Genomic DNA, 21,648 nt, shown 5'->3' on the forward strand with positions numbered 1-21,648 from the left:
CTACCAAAGGGGAGTAACAAGTTTTTGCCTTCTCCTGGGGCTGTAGTAAGTCAACTGGACATTATATGTTTACAGAAACAAAAACGGGGAGATTGCATTCCAGGATTTGCCCGGAGTGACTGACCAATCAATTTACGTGTACGTACACTCATTGAGGTGGCGATGTTGTCCATATCTGCATGCCATTTCAAAGTTCAGATCCTTGAAATGAAAAATGTCTCGAGCGGTTATTCTCATTTTGGCCTCGACTAATCCTACTTTGAGACCCTCATCGGATTCTAGAAATTTAGTATTTTGCAGTTCAATTCTAAGAATTTTCTTGGTGGATTAAACTAAGGGAAACAACGGTGTTTACTCACAGCCTGAACGAACAACAACCACAAAACCACAAATGAAATCCGTCATTTGTTCTAAAAAAGATCCCATCATGGCATCTTGACAAATAAAAAAAACATGCTTGGAAAAAGCAACAATAGTTTTCCATGTTGCATAATGCTGTTTGATGACTCCATGAAGGTTACATTTGACTAACTAAACATGGCTCAGATGGATGTACTCCCTCCGTTTCTAAATACTTGTTGTGGTTTTACTGCAAATTTGCACTAAAACCACAACAAGTATTTAGAAACGGAGAAAGTAGCTTTCATGGCCATGAACTTTACGCATAGACGAAGCAGTTAACTGTGACCAATGGATGGAGATGAACATGGGACAAAGATGAGGGTAGGTCACCTAGAGACAGTACTCCGTATATTGAAAGCATATGCGACTTTGCAAGTTGGTGTTTGCTAGCTCCTTCCATTTGGGTGAGCTAACAACGAAAGGGCAAGCTCGAATTTGCCACTGGGGTTAACAATTCTGCTGTTGTGGTGTGTGCTCCTGCAGAAGGAGCAATTGAATCTTGCCTTCTTGAGATACCATCGATGATCGATCGGTATATGTCGTTTTCATGAGCAAAACCGGACCAAAGAAGATGGACGTACGTACGCCAAGTTATTGGAGAAGCGACCAAACGATTATTATATAGCGTGTTGCACGAATCAGCTCCAAGAATTATCCCATATCCGCTTATCACAAACTGAGGGCGAGAGAGGCTATCATGCATGCAAGGAACAACGGGCCCCTGGTTTCTGAATCGGAATCCATTAGCATAAACCAACAGTATTTTTTTTTATTGAGGCGACTTTTGGCGTGTGTAACGGGGCTATCATGAGTGCGGAAGCTAGGAAAGAAAAGAAATGGGCGGTTGAGGGAGCCAAGACGGATCCCACGTTCCACTTGTCATCGCACGCATGGACCCGCGGGACTAGAGAAACTCAGAAAAGGCGTGGTCGGCTGTGGATCCCATTCCGTTTGCTGCTGTCATCTGTTGGCTCCTCTCCTACGCCGTTGCCCCGGTTTTCCATCCGGTCTTCGATGTTTCTTTGATCGGAGAAAGGTTCTCGCTGATCCAATTGAACCATAAGGGCATAAGGACGGTACTTTTCGTTTACAAAGGGACGTACAGCCGGGTGGCCGTGTAGAAGAGACACAAAGAATCATGCTCGGATGTCGCTCCGTACACCAGTAGGGCCCTAAAAAGGGGAATAGCTCTGCGTACGGTTCCCGGTGAAAAGTGGTTAGAATAATTACCATCTAAATCCATATCCGGAATATGGGAGGAGAAATAACTATCGGTCGGATACAGTGGATATGGTAGAGTCTTATCCGACGGAACCAAATTACCTGAAATTGCGATAGTATAATCCGACACTAATAAGTCGGATATTATCCGGTTTTTACTTTGAAGCCATGTTTAAACTTATGGTTTCTATACTACTCATTCCGGTCCTAAATTCTTGTTGTTGTTTTAGTACAAATTTGAACTAAAACAACGACAAGAATTTAGGATCGGTATGTGTATATTAGTATGGGTGTGTGTTTTTGTTTTTGTTTTAGCCATTGTTTGGTATCCGGGTAAAAAAAATGACTATGAACTTATTAGTTATTACTACTACACTCACACACAATCCGCTCATCAAAATCCATTTCCGGTCCAGCATCGCTCTGCTACCGTACCGTATCCATTTCTGCATCCGAATCCGCATCCGTGCCATTTTTGAATCCCATAAAAATTACGAAATATGATATGATATGAGCAATATCCAACCGAACCCGATCCGGTTTCACCATTACTTACGGTACTGGCGTTTCTGAATGGTCATCCATCGGTGGGATTCACATGTCAACGGTTCCGCTGAGGGGGGAAGTACATCAGGGGAGCCATCTCTTTTAAAAGATTCACAGATATTGACAGTTTTTTCTATAAATTTGGTCAAATTTGATGAGTTTGAATTAGGACATCTTATATTCAGAAATGGAGTGAGCATAAAACAAGAAAAATAAAAAAGCTTTTGGCAAATCTGTGGTGTCACTCGACATCACCGCGTTTATGTGTCGTCGTCTCTATCAAGGGATACTCCAAACCATATCTTAACAAATCAAATGTGCTACCCTTTGTGAAATAGAGTAAGTACAAAGTAAAAATAATACCCAACTTCTACTGTTGACAAAGTTACCCAACATCTCCTACAACACCAAATTTGCTAGTACCACGAAACATGGGATAGGATTCCATGATGTATACTTGTTTCTATTCAAATAATGGACAAAAGGTGTAGTCTTTTTTTTGAGAGACAGAGAGATCCAACAGTGTAGTCCTCAAGAAGTAATACTTACTCCGTCCAACAAAAAATGTATTAAGTTTGTCAAAATTTGAATGTATCTATACATGACTTAGTGTATAGATGCATTCAAATTTGATCTAAGTTGAGACATCCTTTGTTGGATAGAGGGAATATATCTGTTTTTGGAACCAGTACAGTGCCAAATGGAGCATAACACAACATTAGCATTTCCTGGCATGTACTCTCGGTATGCAGTTTTTTTAATACAGTGTGCCTTGGTGCTTAAGGTGTTTTGACAGCGTCCAAGATGCTCATCATTCGGCAGTTTTTTTTAGTACAGTGTGCCTTGGTGCTTAAGGTGTTTAGCTGACAGCGTCTAAAATGTGCACTCTTATTGATGCTCATCATTCGGCTTGGATTGGGGAAGGGGGCAACGATCGATCTCAATATTAGGCAACTATTAATACCTACGACCAAATATTCACGGGAAACGCAGTGGCAAACTACGTATGTCGTAATAACGCATTCGCAATTGGGTTCATGCTATGTTCCCTTTCCGTTAAAAAAAAGTAAAGTAACAACATCCACCGACCAAGTCTCGTAATTCTCCCGGTAATTTGGGGCTAAAAAATTCAAGTGATATTAATTTTTACAAGAAGAATGGTATAGGGTTCTTTTAAGAAATAGATGCGAGCCCCCGATTTTAACAGTCATACCTGATTTTTAAGCAGAAAGCCGTAAATATCAATTGACGTACCAAAACCGTTGAATTAAGACTGAGAGTCATTCGCGTCTTCTCTCTTCCACGTGCTATCGTTGGATGAAGATCCGATGTCCAATAATGTCGCCTGATGTCTAACTAAAAAACAAACGACTTTCAAGTTTCAGCAGCAAACATTGTCGGCATGTCCATGTGGAAAGGGAGAATATCACGAACACTGTGCGAGATAATGTGATTTTTATTTGTATAGCATTCCTAAGAGAAAAAATTGTGCGAGATAATGAGATCTGTATGGCTTAATTCGAGAGGAAGAGAAATGAATTATGAGAATATGAGGTCAACAATCAACAACGGTATGCCTGCCAGTCCGTGACGCCTATGGGCACGCGGCCTACCTGGACAACTGCAAAGCCCCACGTGTCATGCAGGAAAGCAACGGCAATAATTCCTCATAACTTATTCTCTTATTTTCATGCGCAGCTAATATATTTATCCTGAAAATAAACTAACGAAATGATAGCAGTACTATCACAGGGTTCGAACTAATCGGTATGAAGCATTTCTTTTTTGCCGGGATTCACATGCGGAGCGGTCGAAATCAACGATCCGATGGAGCAGAGAGAAGAAAAGACGAGACAATGAAAAGGAAGTGGTCGGAGGAGCTGCATGTCTCGTGCCTGCGTCACCGTTTGTCCTAGAAAGGTTTCTCTTTTTTTATCTTCGGGTCAGACAAAACATTTTTCACAGTTTTTTCATCTAGAAATCCAACTATTTTTTCATCCAACAAAGATGTCTCAATTTTAAGTTAAATTTGAATCATTTATACACTAAGTAATGTTCAGATATATCCAAATTTTGACAAATTTGAGACATCTTTTGTTGAACGGAGAGATTACCTTTTTTTTTCTTTTTGTCGTTTCTTTAAACAGGGAGTCGCCGTATCCCGTGAGCGGTGCACCTGTCGCTGATCTTGTGTTTCTAGGTTGACACGTCACCATTGAGGATCCACTAGGAACTAGACCTGAGAACTGGGCAGAAATAACAGGTGATGCCATTATCCAATTGTCAATCCCAACGTGCTTGTGCTGGTACGGTTTTGCCCTTGCTTTCCCAAGCCATTATCCAGGCTCGGTCACGAGAATTCCGGATCGAGAGAGTCGACCCCTGTTGGCCCTTGGGCATGTCCGCGTGTGAGCTGACCTCACAGCATTTCCCATCCGCGACTCCGTACCCAAAAGGATATGAGAAATTGTTAATCATACCCTTAATCCTTACAAACTTAATTTTTCTCGTCTTCTCCACCTACAGTATGGCCTGCTGGTTATTCGTTCGATTCTAAATTCTTGTCGTTGTTTTAGTTCAAATTTGCACGAAAATAACGACAAGAATTTAGAATCAGAGAAAATATTTAGGACGTGCATATAGGTGTACCAGGACATCCATGCATGTGTAAGATTTTCTTACAAATGCTAATTGTCTTTCTGTTAACAAAAATATTGTATTTGCACCCCTCTTTCTCTCTTTGATTAAAAAGACATTCTTGGTCTCTTTAAATCAATGGCTGTTTGCGGAACATTTTGTATATGCGTACGAGTTCATCCCACATTTGTTAGGGACGTGCTACCTTCGTTCCTAAATATAGAAAATCCGCGTCGCTCCTTGGGGCGACTCGGGTGGCGACTCCACCCACGCGCCGCCACCCCCCACCCCCCTCTCTCCTCCTCGCCGCCGCCGGAGGATGCCGACGGGCAAAGACTCAATGGCGGACGGCGGCGGCGGGGCCTCGTTTCTGTCACTGCCTTCTTCTTCTTCAAGGCGCCCGCGACGAGCTCCTGTCCTGGGCGTCGTCGGGGCGAGGCTCCCATGCGGGGCGGCGGCTTGCTCCGCGCGGATCTGGAGTCTTGCTCCCGAATCTGATGGGGCGGCTGGGCCGGGAGCTGTTGGGTGCAGGAGCAACCGGAGCATGGCGCGGGCGGCCGTGGCACGGACTGCCTTCGCGGGTAGCGTCGGCGAGGTGGCTGGCAAGGCGCGGGCAGGCGTGTTGCAGGCCGGCGGAGTGCGGAGCGGCGCGGGATGGCGAGGTGCGGCCCAGCGAGGGGGCGGCATGTCGCGGGCCAGCGAGGTGCGGCCCGGCGAGGTGGCCGGCATGGCGCGGCCGGCGGGGTGCAGGGCTGCACGGGTTGGCGAGGTGGTCGGCAAATTTGCGGGCTGACGAGGGGCAATGGATCTACTAGGCGTCGAGTGGGCATCAGATCCATGGCTGCCGGTGGGTTCTGGTGAGGCATTGTCATCTCTTGGGCTCAATTCTCCTCTCGTTCGCGGTGGGTTGTTGGTGGATGCGGGCGAAAGCCTTGCACTGACAATGTCGGTGCCGGCGACGATGGCGTCTTCAGACGTCGTTTACCTTCTCGAAGGCACCGTTTGGCATCTCCATTGCAACCCGCCCTTGGCAAGCGAGGTGTCTACGAGCGAAAGCTCAGATCCGGTTTTCTGGACCGGGCAATGGCGACGGCTTTGGTCGTCGTTCCCTCCTTGGAGGCATTGCCTTTGGAGCCCTCGTTTGGCGGCGGTGGATGTGTTGCGATGAGATGAGCTTGGCAGGGGCTTGGCCAGGGCTTGTGGCTTCGAGTGGCGCGGGCACGCCGGGTCGTGAGTTGTACCTGTCGAGGCGATCTCCTCTTTGCTTCGGTCGCTGGAGAAGCCCAACTCTGCCTACCTTCTTCTGGCGTTTAGGAGTTGCTCCCTGTTCGGTGTCGTTGGAGCGGGTGACGGTTTGCTTTTGCGGTTGTGACTTGTTTTGTCGGCTGTGCTTTGTTATACTCGTAGTCAAGGTTTTCGTACGGCTTCCCTTGAATAAGCTGCATTGTGCAGTTTTCAACTCGGTTTTCCTTATAAACGGAGCCACTCTATTCTTCTTAATGAATTGCAGGAGCACCCTGCCCTCTTGACGAGGTTCCGTCAAAAAAAAAGTTTGTTCTCTTCAAGCTTGACGATTTTTCTATAAATCTGGTCAAATCCGAAGAAGTTTTCCAAAAAAAAAAAGAATCTGAAGAAGTTTGACTTAGAATAAAGGTAGAAATTGTACTATTTAGGAACGGAGAGAGTAGCTCAAATGGAATCTGATCCATCGGTTTATATATGTTGCTCATCCGTCCATATGGGAAAAAAATGGTTGGTCGGATGTTCATTAGATTCTTATACAAGTTAAGTTTGAAGATTGCATGTTAACCTCTCTAACCCACTATGCATATCCACAAAATTCTCCTTGAGCCATTTTTATTGACAAAATGGTCCAAATGATGGGCCATTTTGATACGAAAGGGCGAGTCAGGGGGGTCCCTCAAGAAGGGAGGATTAGTAGCACCAGACAAAGGGGGAAAGATGGTTCAAATCATAGCATGTTGCAAGTGAGAGCACGGAGTCATGAGCGCCATCCTTTGTCCCATAGCACCATTGTCGTTTTCGATCCTTCAAAATCTCCTGCGTGGCTATGTGAATCAATGATCTGGTTGCCTTCGTCGGATCTTGCCCCCATGTTTCTATGTTGTCTTCTATTCTCTGTGACCACCAATCATTGATAGAAGCATCGAGGGGCCAACATGGTCCAAGAGAGACCAAGTCGCCAATATTTGCTACATATCCTTGACATAGGGTCGAATCATCGACAATGTGTTTACGTGAAACAAGCATTGAGCGATACAAAAAAAAAGTTTGACTCATCAGACATGGAGCAAACTTTCTTTTCTCTCGTGCAATGCAACAACGAACAAAAAGAAAAAAATATATGTACATGAAGTCCACCCATTGAATACTTGTGTTAATGTTATTACAAGTAACAACCTATGCTCAAATGCAAAATAAAATACAATCTTATACTGGCCCAAAGAAATAATATAAGCATACAAAACGGTGCACTTCCAAGAGAAACCAGGCCGCCAATATTTGCCACATATCCTTGACATAGGGTCAAATCATCCACGTGTGCTTTGCCATTTTGAGATTGTGTGTTTACACGAAACAAGCATTGAGGGATAAAAAAAAGAGTTTGCCTTATCAAACATGGATCAAACTTTCTTTTCTCTCGTGCAATGCAACAACGAACAAAAAGACCGAAAGATATGTATATGAAGACTACCCATTGAATACTTGTGTTAATGTTATCACAAGTAACAACCTATGTTCAAATGCAAACTAAAATACAATCTTATAATGGCCTAAAGAAATAATACAAGCATATAAAACGGTGCACTTGCACCCATAGTGAACTGTAAATAAAAAGAATCTCCACCAAGCTCCACATATAGAATGCTTTGGTCTTCGGTATGCTTGTATTATTATTATTTTTGAAAATAGACATTTTTACGCCACAAAAATACAAATTTCAGGGCTTTTAAGCACTAAATTATTTTCTACGCGGAGTGAAAGAATGCTTATGTTCATGAAAATACGCAAGGAAATAAAAGGTCAAACTCACATCACCTAGCAGTAGTATATATACACTCATTTGAATTACTCGGGATCAACAGTATACGCGAAATACCATATTACATGTCGGAGAGGTTTTATTCCTTTCCATGAGATAGTTTGAAATCCCGGGGCGGCATTTCTTCCGCCGCAAGCCCAACGAGTAATGGCAAAGGCCGTAAATAAGCGGAAACCCCGGACGCCTTCTCGGGACCGCCGCGAACCTTCCTTCCTGGCCTCTCGTCGTCTCCTCTCCTCTCTTCGTCGCCGCCGTCAAACCCCGCGCTTAACGGCGGCCGCCCAACGCTAAATCCACTTATATATATACAAACCCCCGCGCCTTTCCCCCCTCCAACTCCTCACAGACACACCAAGAGGAATTGGGGATTACTCCCAGACCACCTAATTAAGCTCCCCTCTGTCTTGTGGTAATCGCGGACGGGGGACAAATTTATTTTCTAGCGTGTATTTAACTGCCTCGTGCTTGCCGACGGGGAAGGGGGCCATGGAATCCGTCGTCGTCGCTCCTGCCGCTGCTGCTCAAGGGGCGGTGGCGGTGGCGGAGCAGCAGCAGCAGAAGAAGAAGCTTCTGGACCAGAAGATGGAGCTGCCCCTTGTCGCCGCCCTGAAGGCGCCCGCGCCGGCGTCGCCGTGCAAGTGGGCGATGAAGAAGAAGCTGGTGGGCGGCGACGCGGGGTACGTGCTCGAGGACGTGCCCCACCTCACGGACTACATGCCCGAGCTCCCGGTGCGTGCCACAGTGCTCCTTGCCGTGCTCCTTGCTGTGTTTCGCGTTTCGATCGGTTGGTCTCCTGATGGTCAGTTTGATTTTCGCCGTCGTCGTGTGGAGTTGAGCTTGCAACTGCCATGCTTCCTTTGTTGCTTTCTGGTCGTTTTTGGCGCCGTTCAGCTATTTTGCCGCATCATTTGATCAAGGTTTGCTAGTTTTGTTTTGGATTTGAGCCACTGATTTTGTGGTGGGACTGATCAACATGCAGTTTAGTTGCTCCTATAATTTTTGAAACAAGGAGGAACCAATTAGTCAATCCCCAGGAAAACTGTTTTTTTTAAAAAAAAATCCATAGGCGATGCGTTTACTGATCATAGTACAGTATCCTTAAACCAATTGCTCGCCTATTGTTATTTTTCATTTTTGACGGGGACTTGCTCACCTGTTTGTTACTGTTGCTGATCTGCAGACGTACCCGAATCCTCTGCAAGACAACCCTGCGTACTCGGTCGTCAAGTAAGAATTCTCCACCTTTCTTGCCCTGCAGCAGTTCAATTCCATCCAAGCACGCATGTTTCCCCAGCTGACATTTCTTCCCGATCTCACCACGTGTTTGTCACAGGCAGTACTTCGTCAACACAGACGATACCGTCACGCAAAAGGTGAGGATTTTTTTTGTGTTTGGGCAAACAGAATCCGATGACCGTCTCAGGGTAATCTGCTGGTGCTAACTCTGTATTTTTGTTCCATGCCATTGCTTGCAGATTGTTGTACATAAGACCAGTGCGAGGGGCACACACTTCCGGCGTGCCGGACCACGGCAAAGGGTGTACTTCCAGTCCGATGAGGTGAACGCGGCCATCGTCACCTGTGGCGGCCTCTGCCCCGGCCTCAACACAGTGATCCGCGAGCTCGTATGCGGGTTATGCGATATGTACGGTGTCACCAGTGTTGTGGGCATAGAGGTGAGGACTTTTGGTCTTGTTTATCTCATTGTGACAGCAATCATCTTCTTGTTGGCATGTGTAAATTACAATGTTCCACTTGTATTGTAAGCTATCCTATGCTTTGTTACGATGCTAATGATGCCTGGCTAGTTAATTATATTATATTCTGAGTGCTTAAAAATATTTTCTAATTGTAGAACAAAACTTTATGGGTATACAAGATTGACAGTGACACCAACAAGCATTTTTTGGTGGCCCATACCATGATGCTGCCATGTACTAATATTTTGCCAACTTATAGGTTGATTATGATTTTCAATTTGAATCTAACTCTGGACGTGCAATGTGCAGGGTGGATACAAGGGTTTCTATTCTCGAAACACGGTTCCATTGACACCAAAATCCGTGAATGACATCCACAAGAGAGGGGGTACCATTCTTGGAACTTCAAGGGGAGGACACGACACTGCCAAAATTGTTGATAGTCTTCAGGACCGTGGTATTAACCAGGTTTACATTATTGGAGGTGATGGTACCCAGCAAGGCGCTTCCGTAATTTATGAGGTAACAAAGAATGATTGCTACTGCAGGAAGCTCTCAATCAGATGCGCAATGCTATGTCTTACATAAATCTGGTTAAACTTCATTTCAGGAAGTCCGTAGACGGGGCCTCAAATGTTCAGTAGTTGGTGTCCCAAAGACCATAGACAATGATATCGCGGTACTTCCCTCTTTCCAGTAAAACCATGCATTGTGTATAAGAGTGCTTTTTTAGAACACCTGGTTGTAACTTCGATGTTGAATTGTCCCCACAGGTGATTGACAAGTCTTTTGGGTTTGACACTGCCGTGGAGGAGGCTCAAAGAGCCATCAACGCTGCACATGTTGAAGCTGAGAGTGCAGAGAATGGCATTGGTGTTGTGAAGCTAATGGGTCGCAACAGTGGTATGCCTCTCTCCCTGATACAAACTTGCTTCTACATCTTCAAGTATACCTGCTCCTGAACATTTTGAAGAAATGTAATTTGAAGTACCTAATAGGGAGCTTTAAATTATACTGATGCAGGGTTCATCGCCATGTATGCTACTCTGGCTAGTCGAGATGTGGTATGTTGTTATCATATTATAAGTTCATTGTATTAATCAACACAGAGTAATATCAAGTCAAATGACTGATCACTTTGTTCTACCTGTGGTTAGGATTGTTGCTTAATCCCAGAGTCACCATTCTACCTTGAAGGAAAAGGAGGGCTCCTTGAGTTCATCGAGAAACGGCTCAAAGACAGTGGCCATATGGTCATTGTGGTGGCCGAGGGTGCTGGGCAAGATCTCATCGCCCAAAGCATGAACTTTGTGGACACTCAGGATGCTTCTGGAAATAAGCTGCTTCTGGATGTTGGCCTTTGGCTTTCTCAGAAGATCAAGGTCAGATTCTGGTTCATCGAGAAACCTTATTTCCTTGTCAATCTGGCCATGTGTGGACAACCTAGAATTGTGGTCCAAACTTTATCTATTTGTCTTATTCAAGTAGAGTAGAGATTATTATAAACGGATTATACCCAAATTGAATAGTTCTGATAAAAACAGGTTTTTATTCGTTGCAACAAACATAGAAGGGGTCATCCTAGAATTAGTAATAAGCCACCTATCAATAGCTTGAAAGTTTGAAGCCCAGAAGAAAGCCCTGATCTGATTCCACCGCTGAATTTGTGCGTGTCTTTTTCATCATGCAGGATCATTTCAAAAAGAAGACCAACTTCCCTATAACTCTCAAGTACATTGATCCAACATACATGATCCGTGCAGTCAGATCAAACGCCTCTGACAACGTTTACTGCACTCTGCTTGCGCACAGCGCCCTCCATGGCGCCATGGCAGGGTACACCGGTTTCACCGTAGCTCCAGTCAATGGCAGGCATGCCTACATCCCATTCTATGTAAGTCCAAGAAACAGTTATTAGCTTTGTGTTGAGATGAAGTCCTGATATCAACCTTATTCTGATACTCTGAAAACTTTTGGCAACCTTCGCAGAGAATCACTGAGAAACAGAACAAAGTCGTGATCACCGATAGGATGTGGGCTAGGGTACTGTGCTCGACAAACCAGCCCTGCTTCCTGAGCCACGAGGATGTCGAGAACATGAAGCACGACGATGACGAGCAACACCACCTGCACAACACGCAGCTGCTCGATGGCTCACCGGCGAAGTGCTCACCAAAGTGTAATGGGTTTGCTGCACCACTGTGAGAGGAACGACAGTATTTAGATGGATATATTGAGCATATGTATAGCTTCTCGTCTTTTTTTAGCTTGCCTTGTAGGTACCACGAAGAATTAATGTATGATACAATAAGGGTTTCACAATTATATTTTATAGTTTGCTCAGTTTTGTATTCGAGCTGTTCCTGTGATTTAAATACACCCGCAAGGTCTTGTCATACTATCACAGTACCCGGAGTGTTGCTACGAACTAAAAATGCTTGTTTGCAGAGAACATTGTAACCAAAAAAAAGATCAAGCGATCGAGTCCGTAGGTGGACGGGGATCACTGCCATTTATAGGCACCAGTATCTTCTTGTCACTACCGATTATATTTGCTAGAAAGAAATGACAGGAAGCACGTCCTGTTCACATCCTCGCAAGGCGCTTCGAAACTACTCATATTCTGATATACTCCCGTACACATTGCCGACGGCCCATACTCATATTCTGATATACTCCCATACACATTGCCGACGGCCCATACTCATATTCTGATATACTCCCATACACAGTATATATATAAACCAATAACAGTTGTTGCCCAACAACAGATACAGAGTAGGATACAGACCACGGCCCCATACACATTCACAACACACACTTGACTGAGCCCCTAGTGCTGAAGCTTGGAACGAACATTGCCGATGCAGTTGCAATTGGGAGCAACAGTTGTGCTCGAGGACTAACGAAAGCCAGAGGGCTAACGAAAGCAAGAGAACAGCAGTGAAAAGAATTCAGAGCTCTCCTGCTTGAATGAAAGAGAGCGTGCCGGCGCAGCAGGAGCCGGATTCTACCCTCGGTAAACGCCCGAGGGGTCTGCGTTTTGGACGATCCAGGGGTGCTCGAGGACCTTGTTTAGGGGAAGGCGATGCGCCGAATTCTTCACGAGCATCTACCAGAACAGAACATTTATAAGATGCTATGTCAGTCACACTTGTCTCAGTTACCATTTCCTGTTGCAACCCTGATCAGAAAACGGCTAGGAACTACATACCTGTGAAATCAGGTCCTTTGCAGCAGGAGAAACGAATGGTTTTGCTGGAAACTTTAGGTCAACTTTCACTATCCTGGATGGATAAAGCAGTTTCAGTTACTTGTTATGGCATCTAAGTGGAACAGATTCTGAATCTAAGTGAAGTTACATGGAAGTGGAACTATAGTCTTTCCATCATTAGCTATTACTAGTACTAGAGTAAACATGTGATTCGATCAAATAGTTTCTGGTAGAGTCGTGCAAAAATCTGTTAGTGATGATGGATACAAGAAACCACGGATGATCAGCATATTATTGTCTTTTCCAAATGCCAAGCACCATGTGCAGCTCGAGAAACACGAATGGAGGTAACATAGAGTCAGAAGATTCTTATACAAATTCACATCGCTTATTTTGGGGCGGAGGGAGTAATATGAACTATAAAATGGGCGAGGAGATTTGTAAGTGGGATATACATTGATCAGTACAGTGTCTTTTTCAAATGCAAGTTGTGTAGATCAAGAATTTGTTTAACATTAGTTAAAACACACATGGAGGTAACAAATATATCTTATAGGTCCGAAGAATAATTAATAATATAACTATAAATGGGCGAGGAGGTCCGTAAGTGAGATATATATTTCTCAAACACACTCTTGAATCAAGAGATATATTTTGACAAGGTAATAGTGAAAACACTGCATTCATCATGAGTTACCTTCGATATGTCTCGGAGTGTTCTTTGGCCTCAAAAGGTGGGAGCCCATAAAGGAATTCGTAGCATAGGATGCCCAAGCTCCATATGTCAACATGATAATCATGTTCTGTCTTCTCCACTGGACAAATTGCAACCAATCAAGATACAAGGAAAGCAAAAAGAAAATATGTGCATTCTGTTTGGCCCCAAATCAATTGTGATATGGAAGTAAATGGAAAGGAAAGTACCCATTTCAGGAGGCAGATAATCTAACGTTCCGCACATTGTCCTTCTTCTATTAAAGGTATGAACTGACCAACCAAAGTCTGCTATCTTGAGCTCGCCCTGTCATGGGATGGAATCACAGTTCTACATAAATGCTGGAGGGCATAATATCCCAGATAATTAGAATCAAAAGAAAATAGTGTAAATACCTGAACTCCAATCAGAAGATTTTCCGGTTTAATATCTCGATGGATTACGTGCTTCCCATGGAGATAGATGAGTGCACGGGCCAATGATGCAATATACTAAAGAACATGGAAAGTTCAGTTAGTACTTGGGAATAGTGGTACATGAGAAGTTTATCAAGAATATGTGCAAAGCATCTGCTCACAGTTGCCGAGCGTCTTTCGGAGAAATGCTTGCATCTCTGCAGTTCCTTGTAAAGTTCTCCTTTTGCAGCATACTCTAGGATTAGGTAAACACGGGTCTGCGAAATGAAAATATCCATACCGCAAAGAAATTATGACCAAACCGAGAGGGCAAAATGTAATACTCTGTATTGCAGTTGATCCGATCAGTACCTGGTCATAGAAGTACCCATATAGACGTAGAATATTGGGGTGCCGCAGGTGGCTCTGTATCTCCACTTCACGGCGCAGCTGGTGCTCCACCTGAGATTGCTTCAATTGGCTCTTGAAAAGAACTTTCAGAGCAACAATTTGGTTGCTCTGTTTGCACAAAAAGAAAATGTGTAAGGCTCCGCTGATCACTGGAACGGTTAGATGTTAGGAAAAGCAGAAATGGATAGGCATACTGAAATTCTTCCCTTCTTTAAGAGTATATTAATAATTCCTGTCAAAGTTGGTTACTGTGTTTCCACACTACGGTTTTAGATAGAAATAAGTCCATTTTACCCCCCTCAACTAATCGATAAGTCCAAGAAACACCCTAAACTATGAAACCGGGTATTTACCCCCCCCCCCCCCCCGCGAACTATCAAAACCGGGCACCTGACCCCCCTGTGCCTGTTTCCTGCTGGTCTGGGCGGTTTTGACCATGTTGACCGCCACGCTGGCAACAAGTGTCTGTCCCGAGCCCTCCTAACCCCGCGCCTAGACCTCTATCTCTCTTCTCAAATTCCAAATCGGGAACCCTAGCTCTGGCGTCGGCGGGGGCTGGACGACGCAGGCCATGCGGAGGCGGACACTGGGCATTGGGGCGGCTGCTAATCGACTGCCGGAACCTGCGCCCGCCCCTCTTCTTCCTCCCCGACGCCGGCGGCTGCTGCTTAGTGCGTTCATCTGCTTTTTTCTTCTTCTTTTTCCCTCTCCTTCTGCTCCTCTGCTCGATGCTTAGCTTGCTGCATTTGCTTCTGTTCTTACAGAGCAATGGAAGATGACCTAGACTGCAACTAGAATTGCAAACAGATTTGAGAAGATGATTAAGGCTAAAAATCAGAAGGGAAACCAGCGGAGGAAAAGAGAAGGAAAACCGAATCGAATAACGGCTAACTCTGGTCGCGGGAGCTAAAGAACAGAAGAGAGAGAGAGAGAGAAGACAGAGACGGGAGAGAGAAGTCTGGGCAGATGGGCTCGGGACAGCCACTTGCCAGCCTGGCATGCCAGCATGGCGGTCAACATGGTCAAAACCGCCCAGACCAGCAGGAAACAGGCACAGGGGGGTTGGGTGCCTGGTTTTGATAATTCGGGGTGTCAAATACCCGGTTTCATAGTTTAGGGTGTTTTTTGGACTTCTCGATTAGTTGAGGGGGGTAGAATGGACTTATTTCTTTTAGATATTAACAATTCCAGACTACACTCAAGACCTTCCACGATCAAAATTATTGCCATCTTTAAGAGTATCTTAATATATAGTGTAATATATGCTTCAAGAGTGTATATATAACACAATATAGTGAGTTGTAATATGTATGAAAATTGTTCATCAAACTTGTACTTAATGTGCAGGATATGGCATAAAATTTGCACAGATTGCTACTCCCTTCGTTCCTCAATTTAAGAAGTACTAGCTTTGTACTAAGTGACCAAGTTTATAGATAAATCTATCAACATCTACGAGTCTAAATTAGTTCTATTAAATCCATCATAAAATATATTTTTGTATTTGATAGTTTAGATGTTTGTATATTTTTCTATAAACTTGGTCAAACTTTAAGAAGTTTGACTTAGGACAAAGGTAGGACATATTATATTTAGGAACGGGGGCAGTAGTAATTTACAAAGAAAACTTAAGGAAAACAGATTGGCAAACATTTATGGTTCTGAACTCTGCTGAAAAAACATACAGATAAATGCAGATGAGTGTTCTTCAATGTCATGCTTAATTGCAGATCAAACAGATCGCTCCCAGAAAATCCAACACATAAAATGCTTCACTCAAGTTATGATACTGAATTAATCTGCCTACTATAACATAGGAAAAGAGAATACAAGCATAACAATGAGAGAGATGACCAAACCATCTTACTTACCCTCTTTTCCCTGGCCAAGTAAACATGGCCGAACTTGCCCCTCCCAAGTGCTTTCCCAACTTCAAAGTCAGACAGCACCCACCGCTTCTCCTCCTGAGAATGCTGTGCAGCCTAGAGAGAGGGAACCAAAGCAAAATTATTGTTCCGTTACACATGAAGAGCAGCTTACTCATGAATCTCAAGAAGCCTAAATAGTCCAAACAATACAACACCGACAAGATGTAACCTTTACCAGCTAAACCATCACAAGAAGCTTAAATGGATCACTTGTCGGCTCACCCTCTGAGCACAGGAAGATCACTTAAATGAACCGAAACTTAGGGGCTGCCTTGGTAAGGTGAACCATAAGCATATGCCAAAATTGGTTGATTTGCTTGCTTTACTGGACCAATAATGCACCCTTGAACAAAACAAGAAAAGAGGACGCGGATTCTTTCAACAGCTAACCCTAGCCATCGGTCCACCGAAAGAAAAACAGTTGGATAGAATGGATTCCTCTAAAGTGGGGAAGCTCTCAGATTTGGCACACGAGACCAAATCGCCTCTAAGACTCCAAGTCCACGTAATAGCACGAGCATACGGGGATCAAAATAACACAGGCACGCCGATCCCTGGACTAAAACCGGGGAATCTACCGCTACGCACCCAAACCCCTCAAGATTTCCAGCAAGAAACGCGGAAAGGGGTCCGGCTCAGGGAGGGCGGCGATCCGGATGCGTACCTTCTCCTCGCTACGCGAATCAGTGGAGATCGCCATGGCTGGCTGGAGGTAGCGGGGCGCCGGAGGAGCGCAGGGGTGAGGGTGGGGGAGCGGCCGAACGGCGAGGGGAAGAGGCGAAGTTTGGAATTGGGGAATATTTTGGATCGCAGTTTTAGGGGGTTTAAAGGCTTGGGCGGAGATCTCAACGGTCGGATCCTTCGCCTGCTGCTACATAATTCGTATGCGCGTGCCGGTCACGTGCGGGAGCGGCTTGCGTTGACAGAACTGTTAATGGGCTTTCGTTTTGGTCGGGCCTCCTAGTTGAGAAATTAAATGGGCTACAAGAGTAGTATGTGGATAGGCCTTGCTAGCCTTAAGAAACAGCACGTCCTTAGTCTTCTCCTTTTTCTGTTTGCATTTGCATGGCGGGGGGGCAATCATGTGTTTGACTTCCTTCGTTTCTAAATTTTTATCTTTATTTTAGTACAGATTTGAACTAAAACAGCAACACGAATTTAGGAACGGATAATGTGTGGGAGAAAGTATCTTCCACGAAATATAAAGCATTATTACAACTACAATTATATATGAAGATGACTTTTGTTAACCTTTGCAGGGAGATATAACAAATACTCCGTATTATACATAAGAAAGAAAAATTACAGGTGCATTTTCTTCTCATCGCCAGCTCCAATGGAAAATTTAATATTCGTGCAGTACTAATTATCACTCACTTCAAACTCTTTGACAAATTGGTCGATTTATATACCACACAATGATAAGCTCATGTCACCCTTATGTAAACAAATATACACGCATGATGACGCGCTCCACAGGCATTTTTATGTGCATCGCACCGATGCATGCATACACGCAACGCTCACGCACAAAAATCCAAAACTCGTCTGTTCTTCCCAAATTCATTACGTGCAACTTGTGCGTATAACCAATGTATAATAAACACGCATGATTCCCTCGAAAGAAAAATAGAAATACATGCCAATGTATTGCATGCGAGCCGAGAGGAAAACAGTCGACACATCCCGTTTATCCCGCACATAATTAAACCAAGTGGGTCGTAGAGAGCTAGCTTAAGAAATCGCTCATGTCTTGTCATATTTCGGAGGACAATTTCAAGTCAGACGGCCAAGCTCCGACCGACTATAAAATCTTCTCAATACCCTTTGCTCGCGATAGCAACGGCCAAACGGCAATTTCATTTCCCTAACATTTACTGGTAATAAACTCTAAACACTCGACATCCACGGCTCTGTTTCTTTTTTTCCATTTGCGGCGGCAGAAATCATTGACTCGAGTTCAGCTTTTACTCCTGCTAGCAAAAAAAAAATCCCCTTGAAGTCGTGGAAACTGTTTCTATTCGCAGGCCATGTACCCCGTTTCAACAAGAGTGAGGCTATGAATTCCGTTGGTAATTGCTCGTAGCGGACTACGGAGTACCTGTAACTAGCAGCCGAAGACTGACCTGACCACTTCGCTTTCTAGATTTCTCGTGCAGGAATATTGAGGACCCGGTTAAGCGCCCGGGAACGGGACAGCAAAGCCCCGACGAGAGAGATGTCCATCGATGGATCGGTCGCTGTCCACTCGACTTCGAGTCGACGCTGGTGGGAGTGAAGTCGCTTTGCTTAGCTCGAAGCGGCGCGTGTTGTGCCTGTCCGGAGCCTAAAAAGGTGGCTTTGCGTCGTTGGTCTGAGAGGATAGGATTACGGGGGTTTTGGGTTTGGATCTGGGGTATGTGTGTTGGTTGCTTCGTCGTCATTTGATCTATTTTGTTTTGGAGCGAATGGGCAGTCGTACGTGTTATTGGGCAGCGGGTGTTTGATACGAAAAATCTTATGCGAGTGTGACCCTCGGAGGATACGGCCAAAAACTCGTAATTTTTCGGCAGCGTGCGCAAACAAGCCAAGGGGAGGACCTGATGATAGGAGTATTTCTAGTAGTCCAAAATCGAGAAGTCCAAAGAGTCCCAGATGTGCGTGTAGCGAATGCCAACTCGGAGTAGTACCAGTGTAAATGGTTTGGGTTTCGGCGTGTGTTGCCCACTCGACAGGAAGCCGTGCCACCGTTTGGTACGTAGTACTACGGCGTTTAGCAGCCAGGCGAGGCCACATCCGTTCATCGCCGGATGGACGTCTCCTATTCCGTCGACAGGAACTGGCCGGCAGCAGGGGGGAGGAGAAGAAGACGCAAAGCAAAGAGATCAGACGAGCAGAGCACCGCGCTTAAAAATGATTCTCCTGACACGCTCGAGACGGCCACATTATATCGGGCTCTGCAAACCAACCAGGTAGCTTTTCAGACTCTACCAGTTTAAAGTGATCCTCCGGCCGTGTCTGATGTCTCTCAAACAAAGTTAAATTGAATCGATCTATCAGCACTCTTCTCCCTATCCCTACAAAAACAACCCACGCGTCCAGCCAATGCAAATTGTCCTCTTTCTGTCAGTCAAGCAAGGATAACAAAAACAACCCCGTTGAAAAAAAAGGCATTTACCCACGACCCCAGCCAAAAAAAATTCAACAAAGCTCGATCAGCCAATCCAAGCCCGTGAGCAATAAATAATCTGGCCCCAATTATCCCATCCATCCAGCAAGCGTCGTCATTAGCCGTACACTAAATTAAACCGCCCAGCCAATCGGGGTTCTTCGCCTGGGCCATGGCTGTCTGCCCAGCTTTATTACAGGATTTGATTTCCTTTCTTTTCTCCGTGGGCTTTTTGTTTGTTGCTAGGTACTACTGCCCACTTGTCCCGGCGAGTATCATGCACGCGGAAAAGCGAATCTCCAGATCGGCCATGGATCATCATCGTCGATCTCTAGCAGGAAGGCAGGCGGCTCTCCCATGCAAACTGCGTGCAAGCCATGGAGCACGGCGGTTTCTTCTTTCTTCCACATGGATGATGGAAGCTTCGTGCGTGTACGAACAAGAAGCACACACTGATGAAAGATTCGAGGCGCACATGGGTGCCACCGATTAACACCACGTTTAAAACATAAGGAAAGCACTTAAAATTTCCAATGGATCAATTGGATTCTGTATCTGAACTTTGTCATGGAGACACGACACATCGAATGAAGAGTAATTCGGACGGACTGGACACAGGTCTTTGATCGATGGATCACAAAGAACATGCGCCGTGCCATTACAGTCGGAGCAGAGATTGTGGTACCGGAGCAAGAGCTAGACTAGCGACAAGGTGGGATCGAGAGGGTAGTAGAAGCCGCCGAGGAACTGGTCCGCCGCGCCGGCGTTGCAGAAGTCCGCGAAGAACCCGTCGGCGGCCCCCGCGTTGTCCGCCGCGGACGACCAGTTGGACATGGACGACGCTGCGGAGGCGGACGTCGTGGAGCCGGGCTGATCGGCGCCGTTGCCGAACGGGTGGTCGAAGACGTGGAGCGCGGCCGGCGGCGCCATGAAGTCGTCGTAGGCGTACGTCTCGGCCTTGACGGTCGGCACGGCCAGGGCGAGCGGGTGCGCGACGGCCACGGCCATGGGCGCAGGCGCCGGCAGGAAGGAGGAGGAAGACGACGGGGGAGAGGAGAAGGCTGCGAGGCGCTTCTTGAGCTTGGTGTTCCAGTGGTTCTTGACGTCGTTGTCCGTCCTCCTCTCCAGCTGCGACGCGATCAGCGACCACCTGAGATTACGACGCATTGCAGCCTCAGGCTTTCTGCGTTTTCATCGAGAATTAAGCGGAGAGGGAGGGGGGTTTAATTCACGTACTTGCTGCCGAGCTTGCTGTAGAGGGAGAAGATGAGCGCGTCCTCCTCGTCGGTGAAGCCGCCGTGCCGGATGTCCGGGCGGAGGTAGTTGAGCCACCGCAGCCTGCAGCTCTTGCCACACCTCCTCAGCCCTAGAATTCACCACCAGCACAAACAAAAGCACAAATCATACATCAAGAACACGCACGAAAGGCACGGCAGTGGCTACATGGCCAGCGATGGATGGAACACTGCTGAGTACTAGTGCTGACCGGCTTTCTTGGGGAAGGTGATCCAGCTGCCGCCGGTGCCGTGGCGCTGGATGTAGTCGCGCAGCTTGTCGTCCTCCTCCGGCGACCACGGCCCACGCTTCACCGCCGCCCTGTCGCAGCACGGCGCCCTCCCCATCGACACCACCACGCCTCGCCTTCTTCCTCTTCGAACACCAGCTAGGCTATGCGCGACAGAGAAAGAGCAGGAGATGAGACAAGACGAGGAGGAACGATCAGAGAACACACACAGGCTTTTGTTGCTCCTACGACTGCTACTTGTATTATATCCGCGGTTGGTGGTGTGTGTGACCCGGACCACCGGCACCGGGGCTTCCTTGTTAATTCCTCGTGTCTCTGCTTCTCTGACCTCGCTTACACTTTCAGTTGCAGCCTGCAGGGCGGGGGTCTTTAAAAACCGTCTTCCTAGGGAGAGGAAGGAAACAGGGAGAAAAAGAGTGTCGAGGAAAGAGTGCAGTGCACCGAACGACCGGGCCAGAGACAGAGGCGTGGTTTCCCATTTCGATCGGTTGATTCTCTGCTGCTGCCAGAGCGGTTGTTCGTTCCTTTTACGGTCTCCTTTCACGACCCAGCAGAGAAACCAGAGAACATGCTGAGGTGTGTGCTAGACAGACAGGCACGAGGCACCCACGCTGTTCTATTCTCGCTGAAAATGAAATTCAGGATACAGCTTCGCTGTGAAGAATCCTCCCGTGACGGGACCCGACGCGTCATCCATGGAGACCATGATTAGGGGGGTGCGTACGTACTCATGTGATCCGCT

General features: G+C 46.0%; 3 protein-coding genes across 3 annotated transcripts; 1 reads left to right on the plus strand and 2 right to left on the minus strand.

Moving 5' to 3' along the window:
• The first annotated feature begins 8,070 nt into the window (after positions 1-8,070).
• LOC100828068 (ATP-dependent 6-phosphofructokinase 6) lies at positions 8,071-11,966 on the plus strand. The gene is made up of 11 exons (XM_003564661.4): positions 8,071-8,599; positions 9,051-9,097; positions 9,204-9,243; positions 9,346-9,546; positions 9,880-10,092; positions 10,181-10,249; positions 10,344-10,473; positions 10,594-10,634; positions 10,728-10,952; positions 11,261-11,464; positions 11,560-11,966. The coding sequence occupies exons 1-11, from the start codon at positions 8,357-8,359 to the stop codon at positions 11,773-11,775; spliced, it is 1,629 nt and encodes a 542-aa protein (XP_003564709.1). The 5' UTR covers positions 8,071-8,356; the 3' UTR covers positions 11,776-11,966.
• A 202-nt stretch (positions 11,967-12,168) lies between these two features.
• Positions 12,169-17,055, minus strand: LOC100832120 (serine/threonine-protein kinase Aurora-2). Its single transcript, XM_003564676.4, has 9 exons — positions 16,898-17,055; positions 16,177-16,287; positions 14,267-14,413; positions 14,077-14,172; positions 13,895-13,990; positions 13,709-13,805; positions 13,482-13,599; positions 12,785-12,857; positions 12,169-12,682 (listed from the first exon to the last, which is right to left on the minus strand). Exons 1-9 carry the CDS (start codon positions 16,931-16,933, stop codon positions 12,581-12,583), a joined length of 876 nt encoding a protein of 291 aa, XP_003564724.1. The 5' UTR covers positions 16,934-17,055; the 3' UTR covers positions 12,169-12,580.
• Positions 17,056-19,881: 2,826 nt separating this feature from the next.
• Positions 19,882-21,286, minus strand: LOC100835199 (transcription factor RAX1). Its single transcript, XM_003564687.4, has 3 exons — positions 20,868-21,286; positions 20,618-20,747; positions 19,882-20,531 (listed from the first exon to the last, which is right to left on the minus strand). Exons 1-3 carry the CDS (start codon positions 21,001-21,003, stop codon positions 20,078-20,080), a joined length of 720 nt encoding a protein of 239 aa, XP_003564735.1. The 5' UTR covers positions 21,004-21,286; the 3' UTR covers positions 19,882-20,077.
• Between the last annotated feature and the right edge of the window lie 362 nt (positions 21,287-21,648).

This window comes from Brachypodium distachyon, chromosome 2 (assembly GCF_000005505.3).
Source record: "Brachypodium distachyon strain Bd21 chromosome 2, Brachypodium_distachyon_v3.0, whole genome shotgun sequence".
NCBI lineage: Eukaryota > Viridiplantae > Streptophyta > Magnoliopsida > Poales > Poaceae > Brachypodium > Brachypodium distachyon.

Excerpts from the sequence above, each read along its gene's own strand:
- LOC100832120 (XM_003564676.4), bottom strand. The coding sequence starts at position 16,933 with ATGGCGATCTCCACTGATTCGCGTAGCGAGGAGAAG. Across the intron at positions 16,288-16,897 it reads ATTCGCGTAGCGAGGAGAAG|GCTGCACAGCATTCTCAGGA; the intron begins GTACGCATCCGG and ends CCCTCTCTCTAG. Across the intron at positions 14,173-14,266 it reads ATGGGTACTTCTATGACCAG|ACCCGTGTTTACCTAATCCT; the intron begins GTACTGATCGGA and ends TTCATTTCGCAG.
- LOC100835199 (XM_003564687.4), bottom strand. The coding sequence starts at position 21,003 with ATGGGGAGGGCGCCGTGCTGCGACAGGGCGGCGGTGAAGCGTGGGCCG. Across the intron at positions 20,748-20,867 it reads CACCTTCCCCAAGAAAGCCG|GGCTGAGGAGGTGTGGCAAG; the intron begins GTCAGCACTAGT and ends GGTGAATTCTAG. Across the intron at positions 20,532-20,617 it reads TACAGCAAGCTCGGCAGCAA|GTGGTCGCTGATCGCGTCGC; the intron begins GTACGTGAATTA and ends TCGTAATCTCAG.
- LOC100828068 (XM_003564661.4), top strand. The coding sequence starts at position 8,357 with ATGGAATCCGTCGTCGTCGCTCCTGCCGCTGCTGCTCAAGGGGCGGTG. Across the intron at positions 10,635-10,727 it reads CTCTGGCTAGTCGAGATGTG|GATTGTTGCTTAATCCCAGA; the intron begins GTATGTTGTTAT and ends ACCTGTGGTTAG. Across the intron at positions 11,465-11,559 it reads ATGCCTACATCCCATTCTAT|AGAATCACTGAGAAACAGAA; the intron begins GTAAGTCCAAGA and ends CAACCTTCGCAG.